The 25359-nt window shown below is 35.6% G+C and overlaps 1 protein-coding gene across 1 annotated transcript in view; it reads left to right on the top strand.

The window, feature by feature from the left end:
- The first annotated feature begins 21393 nt into the window (after window positions 1-21393).
- LOC129264184 (1-phosphatidylinositol 4,5-bisphosphate phosphodiesterase beta-4-like) overlaps window positions 21394-25359 on the top strand; it is a 45896-nt gene continuing 41930 nt past the window's right edge. Inside the window, exons 1-2 of the mRNA XM_064101518.1 lie at window positions 21394-21474; window positions 22343-22423. Of these exons, the coding sequence (XP_063957588.1) occupies window positions 21394-21474; window positions 22343-22423 (162 nt within the window). The remainder of the gene's footprint in view (window positions 21475-22342; window positions 22424-25359) is intronic.

The following is a 25359-nucleotide window of genomic DNA, read 5'->3' as shown; positions in this document are numbered from 1 at the left end:
AAAATTATTGTCATTATTCTGCTTGAAATGTATTGCAAAAGTGAATTGGACAGTATGCTTTAAAAAAGTGTTAGCTAGACCCATTGGTGGTCGCTATTTCACGGCATTACAAAAGTTTTCTTCAGGCCGAGTTAGTGGTCTTAAAAGCCCAAAGTGAAGGAACATCATTGTAATGAAAATCTGACATTAGCAAAAATTTGAAAATGAACTAATATTTATCAAAATATAAGAGAGTTTAATGTAAAATATGCAATCAAAATAAGATTAAACTTAAAGATGGACATGAACACAAGTGCAATTCCTCTTTGCAAGGATTTAGTTTTAAATTACTTTTCATTTGAAATTAGTGATGGATGGAAGCAGTGTTTTTCATGATGAGTGGTGGTCAAAAATCTTCTGTGCTGGTTGGGCGAGACCATTCAAGATATAAATTCATAGTCATGTCATAAAGTATAATGAGGAATTAATCAATTTTAGAGCACCATACACTTAAAGTCATTGTTCAGAATTGGAAGAATTGTGATTTGGATATATTCAAGTGTACACATGTATGCATGTATGTGTACTTTTTCAGCTCAATGGAAATGAATGCCTATTGATGTTAGATCCTACATGTACATTGTAAAATTCAAACATCTGTTACATTTGTTTGATGACAATTGGTTAAGAAACTAAAATAGGTGAAATATAAATATTGAGACTTGTGCTTGGGTATACATGTACATACAAAGAGTCACTCATGTGCATAACTAATAAGGCCCGCAATAAGGTTTCTGTTCGTGTGACGATATGCATGTCCTTGTGTAGATTCTATACAGGGAGATTCTTGTCTACATATTGGCCTACATCAACACTCAGCATGAAGGAGTGCATTTTTGGTTGGGTTCACTATGAACACAACTGTACATGTACATGTACATTGTAATCTCTATTTAATCAATTTTATGCCAAAGCTTCTACTGCAATACTCATCAAGAAATATAACCCTTAAGATTTTTTATTGTATTTTTTCCATTATTCCTCATTCCTCAAGCTATTAAAGATTTCTTTGCTTTTGTGATACAGATGATAGAACAAGCTTTCTCCAGAATGCATGCACTGTCTATACATGAAATGCATAGTTCTCTCACTATTAACATTCCCTGCTAGAAAAATATCTTGGAATCCATAGGGTATATGTGCACTTGTATTGCCTTGACCTCTGAAGGCTTATACGACACATGTTTTCAAGGTTTCATTTTTCATAATTTATAACCAGGTAAATTTGAGTAGACACATATAACTCAGCAGGCGGCAGTAGAGAGAAACAGAGAATAAATTTATCCTGAAACTCGTGAAAATGACACCCTCTGGTGTACATTGAACTATGGAGGGGGGGGGGGGTAGTCAAGTAGAGTCATATTTGTCAGTAATAGTTTGAATATTTGATAAAATATCAAAGAATTGTAAACCAAAAGAGATTTGGTGCCCATAAGGGGAAATTAAGATGAAATTTTCACATTCTATCTGTCACATTTTTTGTTGTCTCCTTGGTATCAAAGGCAGAACAAAGCAGTTTATTTTCCTTCTAACCAATGAACTTGGCAGATCTGTTTATTCCTTTCAAAACTATTTAAGCTTAGAACAGATAACAAAAACATGATTACTGTGGACTTCAATCTGACATTTTTGGATATCAGCAATTCACGCATAGTCTAATATTGAATAATTCAGTATGAAGGATTCAAGCAGGTAGAAAGGTGGATCTTTTAGTCCCAGTGACCTTTAAGAGTCCGCTCTTCCATATATATTGACATCAACAAACAATACACTGGATCCTTATTCTTTGGGACAATCCAGATTCTTACAGAATGTGTTAATTATCTGCTTTAAAAGGACAAGTCCACCCTAATAAAAAGTTGTTTGAAAAAAGAAAAGAAAAATCCAACAATCATAGCACTGAAAATTTCATAAAAATCAGATGTATTTAAGAAAGTTATGACATTTTGAAGTTTCAGTTAATTTCACAAAAACAGTTACATGCACATCCTTGTCAGTATGCAAATGAGGGGACTGATGACATCATCCACTCACTATTTCTTTTGTATTTTATTATATGATATATGAAATATTCTATTTTTTCCGCTTTCTCTGTGAAACAGAGTTTTCTTTCTCTCTGAATATGTGGAATTACCATTGTTTTAACAATTTATTTATGGTTCAGTCAAGTTGGTGCTTATTGTCAAATATCTGTAAAAATTGAAATATTGTATAATTCAAACAATAAAAAACAAAAGAAATAGTGAGAGACATCTTCGATTCTCTCATTTGCATGTCACTGAGTTGTGCATATAACTGTTTTGTGAAAAATAAGCGAAACTTTAAAATGTCATAACTTTCTTATTTTAAATCAGATTTTGATGAAATTTTCAGTGCTATTCTTGTTTGATTTTTCTCTACTTATATATATCAACATTTTTCTGGGATGGACTTGACCTTTAAAGACATGGCACATATTTTGTTTTATGATTTGAACTCAAAATCAAAAGGTGACAAAAGATATATGATCCCGCAGGTGTATGTATGAATCCCTTGGACACATTGATTGTTCATCCTATCAAGGACTATCGTTTGTCATGTTGCCGACTCAATAGCCCTCAAGTTGTATAAAAAGTGTGTCAAGAACCGCTGTAGGAGTTAAAGCCCTGTTCTTTATCGGCCATGTTATAAATAGTTCCTTACTAAGTGAGGCAGAATGGTGTCTGTATCCGGCCAACCACTCACTCGCCTACAAAATCCTATTGTTTACGCACTTCCTCAGTGTGGTTTTCCTCATGAAAGAAGCAGAATTAGAGCCAATAATTCCTGTTTTCAAACGCCAAATGATCAATACTATTATCCTCTTTTCTGGTGCAAAGTTGAGGTAATTGATTGTAGCCCATTTTTTTTTAACAAGGCTAGAGTAGAGCAAGTCCCAGCTATTAAAAAGGCAGCTACATGTACAGTGTATCTGTTATATGAGTTGTAAAGTACATGTACATAAATTTATTCCATTCAAATGGTATCTAAGGAATAATGAAATATATCGTACATGTATTTTACACTAAACATACCTGCAAAAAATGATTAAAGGAGAAAGAAACTCTTGGAGCAAGTTAGCTTTTGTGAAAGCAGAAAAATCAAAGAATAAGATCAACAAAAGTTTGAGTAAAATAGGACAAGCAATAGAAGAGTTATGAGCATTTGAATGTCGAGATCACTAAAGCTATGGAGATCCTCCCATTGGCAATGCGACCAAAATCTATGATGTCACAGATGAACAACTCTCCCCTTTTGGACACTGAAAATATACCTCAAAACATCTCTTTTTGCTCATTCTAATCATATGACAAATGATTCATCAATGATATAATGTTGTGAAACCCCTGTACCTGTCCTCTCATAAAGAGAACACCTCACCTTGTGACAGACTCTATAAAAGTGAGAATATAAGTGAAATAAGTACTAAAGTAATGAGGGAGTTGTACGTGTGTGACATCACAGATCTTGGTCGCATTGCCAATGGGAGGAACTACATGGCATTAGTGATCTCGATATTCAAATGCTCATAACTTTCGTATTATTCATTCAATCTTCCTCAAACTTTCAACAATATGTTTCTTTGATTTTTCTCTTTGATATGGATTCAGCTGGTTTCAAGGGTTTCATTCTCCTTTAATGCTATCAAAGTATATTGTCTCAATCATTTTATGATTTGTTTATAAAGGCTCTTATCTGAATTATGCTGTTATTTTTTCCATTGAGTGGACATGAAAGATGACTATTCATTCATGATTTGAAACAGAGATACTTTTATTCAAATAGGAATTGGCTGATGGAAAAAAAATGGTTCAAAAATCAAAATGTACATAGTACACTTTGCATTAGTTCAAAAAATATATCTCGCCATCCATTATACTTCTCGCCTGCACAGCAGAAGCGAGATAGACGCCACTTTTTCCAAGCAATGATGGCGGTGTGGTGTCATTATTAAAATCTTAACCTCAGGTTTAAGTTTGTGAATAACTTTAATAAAAGTATTGTATTTCATGAAACATAGACAGAGGGTATACATGTACATGTTGCTGAGCATTTGACATAAGTTGCAGGTCATTTGAGGTCAGTGAGATTTGGCCATGTTGTTGTACAGTGTACATGTATAAAAAAAAAACAAAAAAAAAATAGGTACCGTAGTCATGAAAGCCAGCATTTGTGGCTCAAATCTTGTTAGGCGAGTGTGTCTTTGTATTCTCTTTCTAAGTTTCTATGTTCTATGATTATTCTCAATCCTGCCATTGATGAAATATTACGATACAACCAGAAAAGCGTCAGACACAGTGCCCACATTGACCCAAATAACAGGACTGTAGGGAGAAGAGCCATCAAGGAAATGAACTATCCAATTCCACAAAGTGGGAAAAACAGACTTTAACTCTGACGATGATTATGATGATGAAACAATCTTTCATTCCTATGCAAATTCCCCTTTTCTCCCATGAATTGAAAGGATGGAACATGCATCATTATGGAAATTCTTTTTGTATTAAAGTATCTACACGTTTTTCCAATGAAGATGCCTTCAGGTTTAATATCTAGTTGTAGAAAATAAAATATCACACATGTTTAGGGATTGCAGGCTTTAGAATTGTAGGTGCGGAATGTCCATGTATTGTTAAATATTTTTTTAAATTTTTATCAAAGGGAGATATCTGTCTATTACTTTGTAATCTCTACCTAGGTACGCTGACAATTAAAGACATAAAATTTAGGGTACCGCACCAGCTATTTCAAGTCAGCGACCTATTTATCTGTGCTGTATACTGAAGCAAGGGAACCTGTTATGAATAAGTAGACAATAGTGTGAGTGCCATTGCATTGTAGCCAGTCACTGATGTCAGCAGCATGTGTATCAATTGATTATTATTCAGTTGATTGAATGAAGGACAATTCTGACGAAAAGATCACCCCTGATCTCAAAAGTATTATTGTAAAGAAGTCATTGAAGAGTGCCGAGGTAAATAATGGAGATGACATGGTTGGAATGATAATAGACAGCTGTATTATGTGCAGACCTGTGGTCATCCCTCCTTTAAGGGGCTTTCACAATTGCTCGTGCGATCGTTTGCGATCATTTGGTCACAATGTATGTTGCACAGAATCGCAACGGTTGTAAGCAGTATCACCACCGATTGTGAAAGGGGCTGTAGGCCTGAATGTTTTGAAGCAAAGTCTTTTCTGTTTTATTTGTTATCGTTTTCAGTATCCAATTCCCCCACAATTTCTTTAAGAATAGGACTGTGGTACAAGGTTAAATGTGTTGAATAGTCTTGAAAGGACTTCTAAAACCTTCTGGCCTATGTATATGTGCATGTATAGGGGGGGGGGGGCACTTCCATTGACGAGTGGATACTATGCGTGACCAAACAAATATATGTAAAAAGGATCTCTTTTTTAAGATAGGGCACGTTACGTACGTAACGTAATAAGGTTGTCAAAACTCTAAAAGAGTTAATTAACTTTGGCCATGTTGGGGGTATTTTTGAATTACCATCATATCCGTGTAAGTGTATTGGTCTAGTTCATAAAACGTGGACATAAGAGTATTAAACCAAGTATCAATGAACATCTTGTGCGATTTTCAGTTCACATGACCAAGGTCAAAGGTCAATGGACTTTGGCCATGTTGGGGGTATTTGTTGAATTACCATCATAACTCTGTAAGTATATTGGTCTAGTTCATAAAACTAGGACATAAGAGTCATCAAGTATCACTGAACATCTCATGCGAGTTTCAGGTCACATAACGAAAGTCAAAGGTCATTTAAGGTCATTGAACTTTGGCCATTTTAGAGGTAATTATTAGATTGCTGTCATAACTTTCAAAGCCTATAGATATAGTGTATAAAATGTGGATATACATGTAGGGGTAATCAAGTATCACTGACAAGTTTTAGGTCACATGATTAAGGTCAAATATCAATGAACGTAGTATTGTATCATTATATGAATGTTTTTTTGTGAATAATTATTTTATAGTAGTTTTCAAAGCCAGCACTGCTGCCATATTGAATCGCGTGATGCAGGTGAGACCGCTAGAGGCATTCCACTTGTTAAGGAAAATTTAAACTTTTTTCAAACCTGTACATTTCATATCAATTGGCATTTTGTTATATCATGAACATTAATTTAGTTATCACATTTCTTCAGATCTACATCTCAGCTAACTTTTAATAATGGTGTGCAATAAGCTGGCTTTTTTGTAGCTCTCAGTTGGAGATTACCAGTATTTTACAAGCCAAAGTCATTTGGGTTTCAATTTGGAAATGGTGTATAAACTAGTACTTGGCGAACTAGCCTGCTTATTTGCAGATGAAGATGCGCTTTTGTGTTAATAGCTCCAAATAAAAATTGATGATACCAGTCTACAATGTATATACATGTATGCTCCTGGCAACTAGGACCTTAAAGCTCCCAATGTGGTATTTGATGCAAAAGTTTTAATTGCCCAACTTTGCTAAGGCCAGGAAACATGATTTTGAAAATAAATTGGACGTTGCACCCTAAAGATAAAAGCAGAAAAAAAATATGTGAAGGTTAAGATGAAAATTCATTTTTATTTTTTTAATGTACAATGTCATATGCCAGCAGTTGCCCCTCATATCTCGTAGTGTGTTATCTACCAATTGTTTATTTTAATGGTTCATTATGAATAATTTTTTTTCATTTCAATTGAAGGGGGTGTGATAGGATGTGTCTGATGATATTATGAATGTATAACATTTTCATTTCATAAGAAAATTACATTTTATGGAATATACATATGGGGGAAGCTGCTTGTTTTGTGGTGTCCTATCAAAACTTGAAAATTCATAAATCTCTGGCTCTGTTATTCTTTACAGTTTTTTGCCAAACCTACATTTACACTAATGCATTTCAATTGTTGTTTTTTGATTTATCAAAGTCAATTTTACAAATTCTTTGTCAGTGTGAACCCCCCTTTAAGGACTTTATTTCTTCAGTAGGCCTGATTGGGTTGTTTCAACAATTTCAAGCTAATGATGAGACTGTTATTGCTTTAGCTCTAAAACAAAACCCCACTATATTGTACTTGCTTGGCATACCCAGGGTAGTAAATATTTCAAAAGTGATGAAATGTTGATGAAGATTTTGGAGAGAGAGACTACATACATACTCATCCAACTAGAGTTTATCCCAGCAGGTGCAAAAAAAAGACTGTTCTCACTTCTCATTACTAACCTAAAAAGTACATGTAGTTTGCTGGAAACCGATTCAGGAAACCAGTTTGGAAGATCGCGTTCCCATTTTTACACCTGAAAGTGGTTTTCAAAACGGCTTCACCGAAAGCGATCTTGTTGATATGGGTACGCTCTCAGTTTCGCGCGAAATTCAAAACCGCAGCGTACATGTAGGCATTCTCCTCACGCCACGGTGCGAAGATCGCAGGAAAGCTCAATGACTTATCGCTCATTTTACATCATAATCATGTTTAACGAAGCTCCTTGATCAATTTACATGTGGAGTACTTCAGAACTCATTAGCTACACAGTTTGGAGCTGTTTACTTATAGATGAAGTAATTGACATTCTCTCATGATGGAAAGTTCATTTTGCTCTTGGCAGTTGATGGTAATGTGAACCGCACAAATTGAATTAGATATATTCCAAATGCATCAGTTAAAGATTCATTTAATATTCGTACATGTACAATGTAAGCAATTTGTTCGAGTTTCTTTTCTTAGTTTTGTGTTTGTTAATGATATTTTTTTCCTGAGATCAAGTTATTATTCCATACATTGTAATTGTAGCTCTTATGAAAAAAAGGCTGAGTGGGTTTAATATTGAAAAACAAAATCATGTATTTCAGGGTCCCATAGAAATTATCTTTACTCTTTTGTTGTTTTTTATAATAAACTTTAGAAATATAAAAAGGAGACAAACAAAAAATTTGAGTAAAATGAGTGTATGCGGAGGCTCATATATTATGCAGAAATTTGTTGTTTCTTACAGTTGCTGTAATTATTGTTAAAGTTTGAAAATATTTATTAAAAAATCAGGTCAAATACATTTAAGTTGTGAAAACCAATTATTGATAAGATAAAATGAAGATAGTATTTTTCAAGAACATTTGAATATTCAATTTGCATTTTGCATTGTATTATTTGGTTTTTCTAAAAATTGTAGTTCAAAATAAAGAGTAAATGTTGTCCCCAGTATAACCCTTTGAACCCTGAATTATTTTGGGCAATCATTACCCATATCGTGAATTATTTGCACATATCGACCACATCACCTTCATAAACTCCCATGATTCGAGTACCAGTGGCATAATTTTCCCTGCTAGTCTACATGGTAGCCCAACCCGGCTTAAGCTGTTAAGCTTTTTTTAGACCTAGTCTACAGGTCTTTTCATCTTTAGTGTCTGTTTTAGGCTCAAAATCACTGCTTTGACTGAAGTAAGATTTTATCCATACTCCATAGCTTACCCATACTAGTCATGACTCGTTGCGTATTATGCAGTGTATTACCACATATCACTCCTCCGCAGTGGAGTACATTTTATTCTAAAACCTTCCAAAATGAATACCAATCTTGACTGAAATTATTGGCTGATATTCCTACACGTACACTGTACTTGAAAGATGACGTTATGTTTAAAAGATCACCTGACATTTCGAATCCATTTTTTATGTCATATGGCTTCAGGACGGTATTCCTTCCTATTGGCTATTTGCAAATTCACTACGAGGCCGGTTCTGGATCAAAAGGTTAAAGATGGAATACATTGTATATACATGTATGATTAATGTGTGTCAGTTACCAACATACATGTAATATATTGCATGATACTATTAAGTTACATGTGAGTATTGAGAGTATAAATTGGAAATATACTGCAACAAGCTCTAGCTGTAGTCTTGCTTTTATCATCAACATCACTAAATTATGAGCATGTTGGGGGAACCAAGACTGTGTGTGACCTTTTACCAATGCCCTAGGCATGCATGAAACAACCCTGGTTGCATATTTTAGGCAGTCTGTATATGCACATGCCAACTTCATTTTCTTTTTTACATGCCTTGATTGTTTATTATTTGAATGCCAAATGTTTGAGATTACGTGGTAAGTGTGTTTTCAAAGCCAAGACATTCTGTTACACAATTTTAATGAATCTTAGATTTGGCATTTGGATTGTAACCTCACAGGGTTGTTTGATATTTCAATAAGGCTTAATTTACAATACATTAATGGAAATGGCATTATTGATGTTCAATTACTATGCATGGGAATTTCATGTATTGTAAATAGGATTTGGTTTTGTTTTGTTTTTATTTCTTTTTCTGTTGTAGGGGACTTAAAGGGAAATGAAACCTTTGGAACAAGTAGGCTTGTGTCGAAACAGAAAAATCAAAGAATAAGAACAAAGAAAGTTTGAGAAAAATCGGACAAACAATGAGAAAGTTATGAGCATTTGAATATTGCAATCACTAATGCTATGGAGATCCTCCCATTGGCAATGCGACAAGGATGTGTGATGTCACATGTGAACAACTTTCCCTTTGATGGACTATAAAATACCCTCAAAATGTCTCTTTTTGCTTTTTTTATGGTGATACAAACTCTTTATCCATGATGTATTCTTTAAAAATATGTATTACGTGCCCTCCTATATAAAAAGAATACATGATCTACTGATAGATGTGATAAAAGAGGCAATTCAAGTGAAATATATACTAAAGTAATAGGGAGAGTTGTTCACAAGTGACATCACGCATCTTTGTCGCATTGCCAATTTGAGGATCTCCATAGCATTAGTGATCGCAATATTCAAATGCTCATAACTTTCTCATTATTTGTCCGATTTTTCTCAAACTTTCGTTGATCTGTTTCTTTGATTTTTCTGTTTTCACACAAGCTATCTTATTTCAAAGGTTTTATTCTCCTTTAAAAAGAATTGAAGATAAAACAGGTGATTTACCTCTGTGTACATGTAGATCCTGATCAATAAATTCATGTATGCACGCAGTTGTGGTTTCATTTATTTATTGATTCCTAGATCTATTAAATGATCTATCAGTTTATTTAATTATTATTTCATTCGTTTATCCAGTCATTTATTTGTTCATTCATTCATCTGTTCATTCCTCCATTCGTTCATTCATCTGTCCATCCATCTATACATCCAGGCGGTCGGACGGTGTTTCAGTCAGTCATGTACTCATTGCACAAAACATACAAAAATTACTGAAGAATGCTTCAAATTTGTTTATGTGTTTTTTTTTCTTGGGGGGGGGGGTGTGTTTAATTTGATCAATTAGGAAATACTTTAATACCTGTAGATGGTTTGATTATCAAATTCAAACTTTGTATACTATCTTTAGAAGATATGGACTTGTTTAATACAATGCAGTCTTTTTTTCTGACAGATGTTTTGAACATCAATTCCAACTATTACTTGCATGTAATATTACCTGAACATCAATTCCAACTATTACTTGCATGTAATATTTCCTGAACATCAATTCCAACTATTACTTGCATGTAATATTTGATGAGAAGGTGCATATAAATTCTTTCCTTTCCCTAATAATGCATACATGTACAGAGTAGACTAGTCTTGACTTCATAATTTCTGCTTTCATACATGTAAGTAGTTGGTTTTGGCCTTGCTCCCATCTGGTTATTAGTGCAGTTACATGAAATGAAAATATTTTTTCTTCAAACTTTTGCTGAATTCTTTATGGTGAAGCAATACAATCTTGAAGAATCAATCCAATTTGTAGATATACATGTACTGTACATGCATATATATATATATATATTTAAAGAGAAGTTGATGAATTTAAAAGCATTACCATGCATTTTCTACACTTAATACATGTACTTGTCACTAATTGAGTGGAAATCATGCCGTGTACTAGAGTTTCAAGTTTGGTATTTGTCTCGCCTGCATACATGTAGCAGATCACGACTAAAGGCGCCGCTTTTTCGACGGCGGCATTGCCGAGATTGAAATCTTGGCCAAGGTTAAGTTTTTGAAATGTCATCATAACTGAAAAAGTACATGTTTGTGGACCTAGTTCATGAAACTTGGACGTAAGGGTAATCAACTATCACTGATCATCTTGCACGAGTCTCAGGTCACATGGCTCTGGTCAAAGGTCACCTAGGGTCAAAGAACTTTGATCATGTTGGGGGTATTTTTCAAAATTCCTTCATAAATTTGAAAGATTTTAGATCTAGTTCATGAAATTTTGACATATATGTAATAGTAATCAAGTATCACTGATCATCTTATCCTTGTTTCATCTAACATGATTAAGGTCAAATGTCATAGAATCAATGAAATTTGACCAAATTGGGGTATCAACATCAAAATCTTAATAACCAAGTTTAAGTTTTTTGAAATGTCATCATAACTTTAAAAGTATATGGATCTATTTCATAAGACTTGGACAATGTATGTACAATGTAAGAGAAATCAAGTATATCAGTAATTACTGACCATTTTGCACAAGTTTCAGGTCACATAGTCAAGGTCAAAGGTCATTTAGGGTCAATGAATGTTGTATTTTATATGTGAATGGTGTTTTTTGTGAATACTTATTCATCTAACTTGTTTTCCAAGTTAGCACTTTTATTGAATTGCGTAACACAGACCTGAGACTGCCAGAGGCATTCCACTTCTTATAAATTCACAATTTATAGATACTATGCTTTCATAAAGTTTAGCAGGGAAATCCCTGTTTATTCTATAGCTTGTTAAATTAGAGTTAGCTTTATATTAATACACATGTAGAACAGCATTTATTATAAAGTAATTGGTATTCATTTCATGTTATAAGACATAATCCATCGATCGGAAAAATCTCTTTGAATACTCACTGAATCCAATTTACATTTTAAATAATCATTTATGGAATAAATATGGAAATGATAATAAAGACCCTACTCTTTTTCGAACCTCTTTTGGCATTACATATCCGCATAAAACCATTCTCCATGAAAAATTTGATTGGATTGATTTTCATCCATGCCTATCCTTCAGCTTTACTCAAATCACAAGAAAAATTGTGTGTGGTGTGTGCCGGGGGGGGGGGGGGGTGGGAGGGTTGGGGCTGTTGGAGTAAAGCGATTTGGTAAATGCCACTGAGCATGATGAGAAAAACTTGTGCACGATTGCTTAATACGGGAGCAGTAATAGGGTGTGAATGATAGCCTCGCAGCGAATAGGAGATATAGCGTGACATATTCACAAGTAAACATTGTCACTCACTGCTCTGACACCTCTATTATACCAAACATGTTTGACATGAATACTTTGAAGTAGATTCACTATCTCGGATAGTGGTTTCCTAGAAATCTTTGTAATAAAAATCTGGTATTGATATATTCGCAAGGAAGAGGGATAAAGCAAGGAATGGGTATACTTGACATGTCAAGAATATATGCAGCTCTGCTCTAGTGCTCTACGTGTATTTGTGCATCGTACATGTATGCCAATGTAAAATTGCATTCAAGGTTCTCACTAGAAATTTATGTAGGCTAGTCTTGAACCTTGAAGAGTAAATCCCTTTCAGCAGCTTCAAAGCTATCCCGGAATGAAAACATTGTTATCGTATTGTTATTGTTGTTCAGAATAGGCAAACTAGTCAGTTTTGAATATTGTTGCCTTGCTAAATTGCTTTTCTTTTCACAAACTTTTTTAGTTGTTTTAAATAAAATTATCAATAGTTCCATAAAAATGTTCTCTTTAGTATATTTGCTGTGTGTGACCGATGTTCCAAAAACACCTGAAAACATAGTTTGAAAGATTCTTAGCATTGTCATCATTCAAAGACTAGTCAATTTTAATGTACATGTACACTGTAGGCAAGAATATGTCTCCTGTATTTTAACATCTAACTTAGATTATAAAGCACACAGATCTATGCTATTCCTGGTTTACTGTATACTGAGAGTTATACTTACCCTGCACTGTAAAGTCACATCAGGGCCCTGTCTTACAAAGAGTTGCGATCGATCCATCCGATCATCTTAAATTATATGGAAATCCAACAATGTCATTGGTTTTCTTCTTGAAATCTGCATGATGTCCTTTCTAAACAAAGAGAAGCACACTGAATTTTCAAGAAAACAATGAATGTATGATTATACATCACATTCAGAAAATATTTTGAACAAACACACATTTAGATGTTGACTTTGCTGACTTTCCATAGTTGTGGTTGATCGGATCAATCGTAACTGTTTGTAAGACGGGGCCCTGATACTTTAATGCCTAGAAATGTAATACCTAAATTAGACAGTCTGGCCATGGTATGTTTAGCTGTGAGAGAGTGAGCATTGAACATTCAAGATGGATATTTCATTCCTGGTGGGTATTTTCAAAGCTTATTGTAAAGTTACAAGCAATTTTATGCAGGACTGGAACATGTTCATAGGTGCTATGTCAGTAAGGGTCACCAGTTGTGCATTAAGACATTTGTAACTTGTGAACAGCTTTATGAAACACCCACCAGGTGAGTGTTTCATGAAAGTTGTCAGCACTGACTACATTGTCAGTGCTGACAATTAGTTAAATCCTTGCTTTTGATTGGCTAAGAAGCACTGGTCTCTGACTGTTACTATAGTAACTGTCAGAGAAAGACAGATTGTCAGTGCTGACAACTTTCACGAAACGGTCCACAGCTACTGAAGGAAGTAAAAGGAGTGATGAGCTGATCATACATATACACCAGAAGTGAGAATGACCAATAGAGATTTTCTCAAGAAAGATATGCAGAGTTGATTTTAAAACGTAATCGATGACAAGAGGTTCATTTAGGAAAGAGATACTCTCGCTGTTCATTTTGTTACCTGCGGGCTAGAGTTGATTCAAGTGTCTTATTGGTGTTACAATCAAGAGATGAGTGGGTTTCATAGTTTCATTTGATGTCGGTCTTGAATAATTTTTTTTTTCACTGAGGATAGGCCCCAGTAGGGTCATTTCAACAGCCCACTTTGGAAAACTTTTTGAAAGATGAACTATCATTGGTGTTAAGTTGTAATCTGCATCCTGAATGGATGAAAATAGAGTTGAGAAAAAGTTTATTGCACATGAAGATGACGGCTGTGCTTGTATTGTACATTTAAATACATTGTAGACAATTATAGGTTTTTTAAAAATCAAGTGTAATGGAAGTTTTGTAGATGATTAAAAGAATGCAAATTGATTGAGTGAAAGCTACTTGTAGTCAAACTTGTGTATTGACTGATTATCACTGATTACAAACTGAAGACAAAAGCCTACTCAGTCTAGACTATAGTCATAAAATTTCTGACTAATCAATAGTCAAGCATGTTGAAGAATCACTCACCTGGGAAGAAAAACCGTCTTTAATAGCTACTCTGTCTTTGTTCAATGCATGTTCTCTCTCCATTTCCCCTCCCTTAGTGCCTTATTCATTTAAATTTGAGGCTCAAATTTCTATAATCCTGATTCCTGAGTCAACTAAAAAGATGTTGGACATCGATAGTGATTTCAAGAGTTGAATAAATTATTGTTGTTTAATCATTTTAGGTTAATTGCATATTTTTGACAATATAATTCCCTCTATTTTTTTTTTTTGGGGGGGGGGTGAAGTATGTAAAGAACTTGCGCATACTAATACTTCAAATTGTCTTCTAGATTAATAAATGAATATGGTTAGAATGATTTTTCATTGTCATGTCTAGATAGGGAGATTATACATTGTAAAAGCACCACTTTTCCAACGGAAGTGGCGAAGGCTGTGTTGTCAACATAGAATTCTTAAACAAGGTGTAGTTATCATCATTACTTTAATAGAAAATGTGTGGACCAAGTTCGTGAAACTCGGAAATATTAAGGGTAATCAAGTATCACTGATCATCTTGCATGAGTTTTAGGTCACATGACCAAGGTAATTTGAGGTAATTTTGTGCCAAACTTTGACCATGTTTTTGGTATTGACATTGGAATCTTAACCAAGGTAAAGCTTTTGGAATGTCATAACTTTTAAAATATACACAGTAGTTCTAGTTCATGAAACTTGGAAATAAGAGTACTGGTATTCAAGTATCACAGATTGTCCTTCATGAGTTTTAGGTCACATGATTTAAGGTCGAAGGTCATTTAGGGTCAATGACCTTTGACCATGTTGGTATGTTTTGAAATATCTTACTTTGAAAATCTATGGATCTCATTCATGAAACTTGGGCATAAAAGTAATCAAGTATCAATGATCATTTTGCGCAAATTTCATGTCATACAATGAAGGTCAAAGGTCATGAAGTATCATTGAAGTTTGACATTGTCATGGTATCAACATGGAAATCTTAACTAAAGTTAAGGTTTTTGAATTTATCATAACTGATCTATTGCATAAAACTTGGATCCTAAGGGTAATCAAGTAGCAGTGATCATTTTGCAAGTGTGTCAAGTCACATGATCAAGGTTAAAGGTTATTAAGGGTCAATGATCCTAGTAATTTATTATCATATGAATGGTGTTTTTTGTGAATAATTATTCATTTTTGTTGTTTTCAAAGTCGGGACTGCTGCTATATTGAAATGCGTAATGCAGGCGAGACTGCCAGAGGCATTCCACTAATTTTGTCGATTCCTTGATAGCAACGTATATTGTTTATAGGTTATGGCCTTTATTCCTAAAGCGAGACTGATGACATATTATTGCCGATTCAATGACAGAAATTAATGCCAATGATAACACGAATCAGGTCAACTGGCAAATATGCAAATGTAGCAGAATGAATGAAATTATGATGTGGCAGCATTGATCCATAGTGAAACTCTAATGGACGTTGCCACATCCAATTTGAATGGATGAGTCAACACAGAGCTCTTTCTTAATTGCTAATTAAGTCTGTTTGTTTTTCTCCACATGGTGTAGTCATTGCTTGCCTGTGAGTTTACGACTTTGACTAATACACCGGTCACACTTGCTCTAGGGCGGCCGTACAGCGAGTCGAAAACAGCAGTTTTATTCATTTTTATTCAAACCGTCTATATGTTGCTATTTGTTAAAACGGCTGTTTTCGACTTGCTGTACCGCCACTGTAGAGCAAATGAGACTGAGGTGTTTGATTGCACATTACAAAAAAGCCGCTTTCAATCTTCAAATTTTGCTATTACTTTGTATATGTTACTGTTCAAATTCATCGGTATGTGTAGTATGTACATTTTGAATGTGAATGTCCTACATGTACATACATGCAAGCATAATGGTGTGGGTGATACAAAATAAAAACTTGAATGAGAGAGGCTGAAAAAATTCAACGGCCATTATACATGTTATGTTATACCGAGGTTTTTACCTGACTGCTAAGAAAGCACGAATGCCTGTGAGCAAGCAACCAGGGGACCGACGGCTTAAAGTCCTCTCCGAGGGACCTGGTAATGAGGATAAATGCCTTACCAAAGGGCACTAGCGCACCACTTGGGAATCGAACCCGGGTCACCGGAATACGAAACCCCCGCTCTACCGACTGAGCTATCGCGCCTCCATGTACATGTACTTTATAAAGATTGTAATGCTAGCTATGATAGGCTACAGACTTAACAGAGGGTCAAGGGGTTGAATTCTAGATTATGGACGGTTTTTCTTCAGCAAGAAATTTATCCGCATTGTGCTGCACTTAACCCAGGTGACATGACCCGGTAGGATTAATTTCCTGAATGCACAGAAAATGTTGCTGAGGTAGTGACAGCTCAAGTTAAAACCAGGATAATAAACACTTTCTATCCTCGGGGGAAAAAGTGCTTTTTGATTTAATTTTCTGGGGGTTATTAATCATAACAAATCATTGACCCTTACACCAAAATTTATGTGGGCTTTATTATTAAGTAACAAATGGAATGAAATTAATGTGCTTATTCTTTAATATGAAATCTCAATTATATTTTATATAACATCTGTATTTCCAGTAATTTCTTTCAATAATCAAAGAGCTTTGTAAATATGAAGGTACATGTATAAATTTCATGACCAAGAACATAAAATGGAAGAAAAAGAATAAGAAAAGAAAGAGAGTGAGGTAAGTTTTTGTTCATTATCATTTTTTAAAAGTAATTTTGCTCTATACACCATATTGCTCATTACGTATTAATGAATGTTACGAATCTTGTGCGTATCAGCATTTCTGCATGACTCTAAATCACACTTAATTCCTTGTAAAACACCCCCCCCCCCGGAGTAGTAATTCCAATGCTTGTGCAGCAATTGATTGTATTGCTATAACCATGGAGCTATTATAACCATGTACACCAAGATGAAACTGGAGATGGTACCTTTTGCAGCATCTCGTATCCATGGCAACCTTTATCATGTTATAGGTCATGTCTATCGATGTTCACTCCTGATGATGGCCCCCTGTAAAGGCGGGGCCCCCACCAAGATGCTAATCAGGGATCCATGCCATATGGGGTCTGACTCTGACCTCCAAGTTCATATCATAATGTATTTACTGCAAACACAAATTCCTCCAAAGAACACTTGACCCAGCTTTTCAGTCGACGTGTAATATTGGAAGAATGGTTATGCCAGACTTACTTAGTAATATGAATGCTGACAAAAAAATTGATTGTGAGTGTAGATTTCAGGCTTGGTACATGTAGATTTTAAGGAAGGTTTGTGTAATAATATGACACATTCATGTTGGTAGGCACAATATGGTCTCTTATGTTCTACATTCATGTGTCAAAACTTGATGTTTCAATAAATGCAGGTTCACCACATGCAGTTTATAATACATCAGGGGCTGTATCACAGGTGGAAGGGGGGGGGGGGGCAGGGGGAGACTGCCAGCTTAAGATTTTTCAAACGGGGATAGGGGGAGGGGAGAAGATTTTCATAGCATGATGCGTTGTCTTGCCCCCCCCCCCCCCCTGATTCAAATATTTTGATGCCATTCATGCATGCTCTGGGGCTCGTAACACAAAGCTTAGCAATGATCGTAGAACATTTTTCTACGATTGATTCCATTGACTACAATGTACAATCCATCGTAAAAATCAAGCGTACAATTAATCGCTAACCTTTGTGTTACGGTACCCCGGTCTGCATTCACTTCAAAGTTATAGGTCTTCAATGCAAAAATAACTGCATTTTTTTAAAAACAATTTTTATAGGGGGAGGGGGGAGTGATGGTTACTGAAATTTTGCCCAACTTCACATTTTTTCGAATTATGGCATGCGGTTTACTGTTTGCTGAATCTTTCCTATTTATTTACCCATCTTTATTGGGCAGATAAAGAGAGTCGAACAAATAGCAATAATGATCAATCACAACGACTGTCCTCTTGACAATAATCATTGTGTCTACATTGATGATTATGAGAGGTATTGGATATGAAATGTTGACAGACTACTTGAAAGCCATGATTGATTAAACAGGTTCATTGCCCCCCCCCCCCTTTGTCTTGACAGTGATATAGGTTGGGATGAACCCAACATGTTAAAGGGGAAGCTCACCCTTGGTGATAAGTTGGTTTTCACAAAACCAGAAAAATGAGAGAAGTATATTGGTGAAGGTTTGATGAAAATCTGTCAAAAAGAATGACGGAGTTTATGAATCATAAATGTAGACACAGCTCCTCCATATGCCATGCGGATATAAATTCCCCAAAATACCAATTAAAAAAAAATGAAAGTGTTAATCATCAGACACCTCATTTCATACCCGCTTTAATGATAAAAATATTAGTTTTCATCTAAATGCGGGGCTCCTGGCTAAAAGCCGGGAAAACATTGCTTTAAAAAAATTGAATCTATGTTATACGAATGTGGGGAAGCTGCTCGCCTATGATGTCACAAATCTAAAACTTCCAAAAATCATAACTCTTTTATTCGTTGATGGATTTTCATCAAAATTCCACCAATATTTTTCTCATGTTTTCAATTAAAAAAAATTAACTTATGAGCAGAGTGAACACCCCCTTTAAGTGCTCAATGCAATAATACTAAGATGAGATAAAGCATTTGTACTCAATTGAGATGGGAACCTTTACAAGGAAATGAAGCAATTCATGTGATCATAAATCACCAACTTTAGTGCCTCATGCCAACTGATAAATGTTTAGTTTTATGATTTGCTTTTGTATCAGGAAAGTAGAATATCCACTGCAATAGGGGAAAGCATAAATTTACAATGAATGATTGCAGAGAAAGTGACAAGACATGTGCAGGGTGCTACATAACTTATTAGAAGTGCTTGCCCGGTCCGGCAAGTAAATTTTTAAATAGTTGGAATATACTTGCCCAAAAATCTATTTCACTTGCCCGTAAAATTCTTTGAAAAAAGTTTTACCTCTTCAAAAGAAAGTTTTGCGGATTTATAAACTATTTACCTTTTACTCTCTTTTGACATGAACTGATCTACCTTGTTATTGCATTTCGTTTTCCGAAGTGATTTTATCTTGCCTGCTTTGACCAAAATTAGGGTCAATATCATATACCCTAATTTTGGTTATTCTACTGTGAGAATTTTGCTTTCTATTGTGTGAATTTTGCTTGCCCAATTCGGGCAAGTAGTTTTGGTCTTTGCCTCAAAACACTTGCCCAAAAACTCATGTAAAATCAGTAGGTGATAGGTCATTTTCTGTGTTTGCCCCAAAATATTGGAATAGATTACCCCATGAACTTAGACGATGTCCTTCTATTGATGTGTTAAAGAAGATGCTTAAATCTCATTTGTTTTAATATATTGCAAGTAGTGTTTCATTTTGTGTAGTTTTGTTTTAAGTTTTCACCAATTGTATTTGTTTTGTCATCTGTATAGCGCTCTGTAATTTTTGAAAAAGCACTTAATAAGAAGTAATTATCATTATTATCAAAATCATGTTTTTTTCAAACATGTATAATTCATCTATGAAATATATATAATGAAAGAATCTCTCATGTATACTGCAGTGTGTTCATTTTTGAAAAAAAATCTATTCCTGTGTATATGTACATATTAATTTGCCTCAGCATTTTAGTGAACATTGTATGGACATCTCCTTTAGTTTAAAATTCAAATGGCTTTGCTGAAAAAGACATATTTTTTGTAGGAAGGATGGATGAAATAATCTTTATCTTTGACAGCAGGAGCTAAAGCCAGGGTAATATATAGTGCGCCATTGAATAGGAAAGTAGAGAATCAGTACCCCATAAATGCTTTATACAGTATATATTATTTTATTTTCAATCCCAAGATTACCCAAGGGTTTTCACACATATTATGGACCACCTGAATTTCTACACAAATTTTTTATTACAGCAGTCATATTTGTAGAACTTTAGCCTCTATAGGCGGTGCGGCACCATCCCGAGATTGCTCAATCTCAAGATTTTAGCCCGATCGGCCCTCTTTGCGATTAATCTCGAGATTCAAGAAACCCCGTCTCCACCATCGCAAGAAGAGCGATTCTTGCTCGAGCGAGGCATCGATGCATTATGGTCTGACGCCGTGAATAAATAATCCCGAGTGCGTCTGCACCTACGAATTAGCGCGATAATTCGTAAAATAGCACGCTATTTTGCAAATAATCCCAAGTTGACTTGGGATTGCAATCTCGAGATTAATCCTACGAACTAGCGCGATAATTGCGTCTCCATTGCAAATAATCTCAAGATTGTTCAGATCGGGATAATTTGTCGGATCAGAAATAGCGCGCTAATTTGAAAACTCGGGATGGTGCAGACGGCCCTACTATATCATCCAACTTTTGAAGTATGCTGTCCCTGATTGACCCACCCAGAGAACTGCACTCCATAATTATGATTACTTTTCAATGTATCTGTTCCAGTTCCTCCTCCTCCCATATCATTATGCAATATGCGTGTCCTAAATATTCTTTGATTATTCATTTATCATTCCACATCTCGTCCCGATCTGATCATGGAGAGATGGTATCTTCAAATTGTAGGCTTTTCATTTGCATCTAAATCATCGTGTAGATGGGATAATACACCTTCAGTTGCATGGGTTATTTTCTGTGTAGCCGATAGCAACATTCCTTCCGGTATACTGTATATTCATTATGATGTATAGTAAATTGCACACATGCTATTGCTAACAGCAATTTTAAAAACCCTTTTAAAATTTGCCTGCTGAAATGATATAGATAAATTTAAAGAAAATTGGTGATACATGTATGTGTTTGATTATTTTTTTAAATTTCTTTAATTACCCTACTATGACAAAAGCAAGCTAGTGACAATTTGATTGAAATTGAGTATTTGATGTGTCACATTTTACAGATATCTTCTTTTGTGCCAATTTTTATAGATATAGATAGAAAACCACCTTGTGACGTGGTTTTCAAGACTGCTTTGCCATGTTACACTGGTTTAAGCATGGGTGAGGACACAACTGTTCTCTGGGAAGCGATCTTTGCCCGGCAGTACGAGAGCTTGTGCAGTTGGTTGCGCTACCCAGTATACACAGTGTGTAGAATGCCTACTGTACACTGCGGTTTCAATTCTTGTGTGAAAAAGTGACTTGTAACTGAGTGTTCTCATAGAATCAAGACCTTTAGGCTGCGTTTATGCAACCTCAAGCCAGAATCATGATTCAAATCACAAACATGAATCACAATACCACAGAATCAGCGTTTAGACGACCTTCATTCCAATGCTGTTTCTCCTCGGATTCGGGCCGATCCAGTGCGCATCACAGTGCGCAGTTTGACAGCGGAAGTATAGGTTAACTTTTATAGCACGCGCCTTGAGCTTGGCAAGAGTCAAACGGAAAGTAGCCCGACACAGTGACGTCATAGAATCATGTTTCAAATCATGACTGCGTTTATACAAACTTTTTCGTTCCTGATTCTATAGAAACGTCTTTCCAAATGCCCTTTTTCCGTGTTTCACGCTTGTGATTCGAAAGATATTTATTTTCAATTTTGTCTAGATACGCAATCGTGATTCTGAAGAATCATGATTTGAATCGTGATTCAGATCATGATTCTAGGGTAAAAAAGTGGCGCATAAACGAACCCTTAGATGAAGTGGTTCTGGAAACCAGCTCAGGAGATGAGGATTAGAATGTTGTAGTGATCTTCTAAAACTCTTTTCTCAAACTGGTTTAAGGGAAACAAGTTCAAGAAAGTATGTAGGTGAGAAGGGGTCTTATCTATATGGAGCATGAAGCAGTCTATACTGCAAAATTATACATCTGTAGTTCCAGTAAACTGTATGAATAAGTTTATAGAACAAGTTTTAGAATATGGATAATCATATTTTTTATTTCACTTCTCAACAATAAATGCAAATTAACGTCTTTTCTTTTTTTCTTTTTATATAGGATTCTGGGTCAGTAGAACAGAGTTGCCTCTTCAAAGTTGATGAATATGGATTCTTCATCTACTATAAGAGCGAAGGCAGAGTAAGTGTTATCTATATAATAATTAATACATCTATTTCTTTGTATTATATATATCCCTTTATCATGACATAACTTCTTTTTTTTTGCTTTGGGGATTTTTTGTAATCTATATATTCCAAATATTTTCTGTCGGAAGATAACGCTTGGCATTTGATGAAGCTCATTCACAGTGATGCCCTATAAAAGAAATGCATTTTCTGGGATCCATTTACAGTAATGTATTATGATGTTTGTATTGATATATATTACAGGAAGAGTGTATTTTACAATATTACGTACATTTGTGTATAGCTCTCTTGTATACCGAAGACACTACCCTGTCCTTGGGTAAATAAAATGATTGAATGTAGAGAATTCTTACTTTGTCAAGTCTTAAAAGCAGTTAACGTTAAAAAAAATCAGAGCACCTCCATGCAGCTACATATATATGAACCTTTCTAAAGTGTCCACGAAGAATGAGTGGTTGAGCTAAAATGGTAATTGCATTATTAAGTATGCAATGGAGATGCTCTGTTGAATAATGGGGCACACCCAACCTGGCTTTGGTTGATGATGGAGTAAGAGAGAGAGAGAGAGTATAAGAGAGGGGAAAAGATTGAAAAGTAAAGAAAATTGGGCGGAGAATGAGAGAGAGGAAGAGAAAGAAAGAAATAGATAAAAGAACAGTGCAATTATGTCCCGTTATTGCCATTTTTTGTAGCCATCTTTTGTTTGTGTATATACAGGCATGCTCAGTAGATAATGATAATGTAGGCACTCTTCAAATTAACCTGTCCTATATTCCAGATACAAAGAATTTTATTTTTAATATAATAATAATAATAACTTAGTCTTATATAGCGCTTTTCATGAAATCATATCAAAGCGCTTTACAATGTAGAACATAAGAAATATACAAATAAAAGTGAAATTAGAATTCATATACCTAAAGGACACTGTAAATGGGGCTATGTTGAATATGCTTTCTTCATGAGGTATGTCTTTAAGTTGGATTGAAACGAAGTGATATTTGGGATACAACGGAGGGAAGCTGGAAGAGTGTTCCAAAGACGTGGGGCAGAGCTTGAAAAGGACCTATCACCAAAAAGTTTAGTTTTTGCTTTTTTGACTGTTAAGAAATTTTGATTTGCAGAACGAAGGGACCTACTGGGAGTATATGCATGGATTAATTTCGGAGAGATATTTTGGAGCATGTCCATGGAGAGATTTTAATGTTAGGAGTAGAATTTTGAATTGTATACAAAATTTAATGGGGAGCCAGTGCAATTGTTTAAGAGTAGGTGTTACATGGTCATGTTTTTTAGTGAGGGAAACTAGACGGGCTGCAGAGTTTTGAATTCTTTGCAGATTAGAAATATCCTTTTCTGGAATTCCATGGAGCAGGCTATTGCAACTATCAAGAAGTAAACTAACAAATGCATGAATGAGGACTTCAGTAGATGACTTACAGAGATATTTTCGAATTTTACAAATTTTTCTTAGGGCGAAGGATGCTTTACGACATATTAGTAACTGTTAGTAACAGTTTTAGAGGGATGTATATGAACATTTGCAATTTGAATTGGAGGTAGCTCAGGGGTATGTCTACGATGGGAGGAGATATGCAGGACTTCCATCTTGTTATCATTAAGGAGTAAATAGTTCACAGTCATCCAGGAATGAATGGCACCAAGACAATCTTCCAGTTTTACTCTAGCAATGAAGAAACTTAAAAGTTACGATGGAGATGCAGTGAGCTATAGGGAGTTTTTTCAACCACTAAAGCAGACGCTTTCTGGTATGTTGAGAATCTATTGTCAGAAGCCCTTCATGATGAAGCAGCCTTTTTTTCGAAAATCAGTGAATCAGAAGTTCAAAACAGCTGTTTCGTCCTGGATTCTGGACAAATGATATATTATTTCCAGTTTTTTGTCAGCTCTGAATTTTAGGACGATCTGCTTTCCTGGTTTACCATTTTTCAACAATGACCTCTAAAGTGGTTATTGTGATTTGACTGGCATTTTCAATGGATTTACCATGGTTGTAATCTTCTGTCTTATACCCCCATCTCACTAGATGGCGATTCCACTGCGATCGTCAAAAATCGACAAAGCGTGGTATAACGTAGCTTGATCGTGCCTTGATCTTTTCAATCTTCTCCGTCGTACCTTGATCTCTTCTGAAGCGGCAAGGATCGCCACCATCTTCCTGGTCGCCACAAAATTTTGAACATGTTCAAAACTTACGTAGCGAGATCGCGGAGGTGCTAAAGCGCATCACAATCGAGTCATGAGCGTATTACAAACGACATATTCGTAGCTGTAACGGAGCCCCAACGCATAAAGCGTAGTATAAGCGCATTAAAAGCGGCACCGATCGCCCGTGGTTTTCAGGCCAGTTCCCAAGACAATTCTGCTACGCTGCTTCCGTTTACAAGGCGACTGCCTTGCGCTCGACACGCTTCACACAGCTTCCACCACGACGCTTCCTTCTTTGGGTGGCATGTGGCACACGTGCTCAGCCCGCTACAGGCGTTCGCGTTGCGCTTTTGCTGCGCCGCTGATGACTGGGCAGCGATTGCGCAACAACCGTCCGCGCTGCTATAAAACGCCGTGCCGATGGTGGCGGATTATCATATTTGCAACAGATTACGAGGCGATACCACGGCGTTTTCAAACATACCTCCCAGAAAATGGACCAGAAAAGGGAAAGCTGCCCAAGCTACCCCTCTTAGGCTGGCGGTCGAAGAGGAAGATCAAGGGGTTATGGTGGTGGTAGAGGAGGAGGAGGTAGAGGAGGAAGAGGAGGGGGTACAGGAGGAGGATGAAAATCTTACTGCTGAGCCAGCTGGAAATAGAAAAAAAGACGCTCACATGTCTTGATGACGAAATGGTTACCTCTGCAGAAATAAATAAATTGATTATGTTTTGAAAATAAATTGAATTCTAACCACAGTG

Source organism: Lytechinus pictus, chromosome 7 (genome assembly GCF_037042905.1).
Source record: "Lytechinus pictus isolate F3 Inbred chromosome 7, Lp3.0, whole genome shotgun sequence".
Taxonomy (NCBI): Eukaryota; Metazoa; Echinodermata; class Echinoidea; order Temnopleuroida; family Toxopneustidae; genus Lytechinus; species Lytechinus pictus.
Note: the sequence above shows the minus strand (reverse complement) of the source record. Positions and strands in the feature narration are given on the sequence as shown.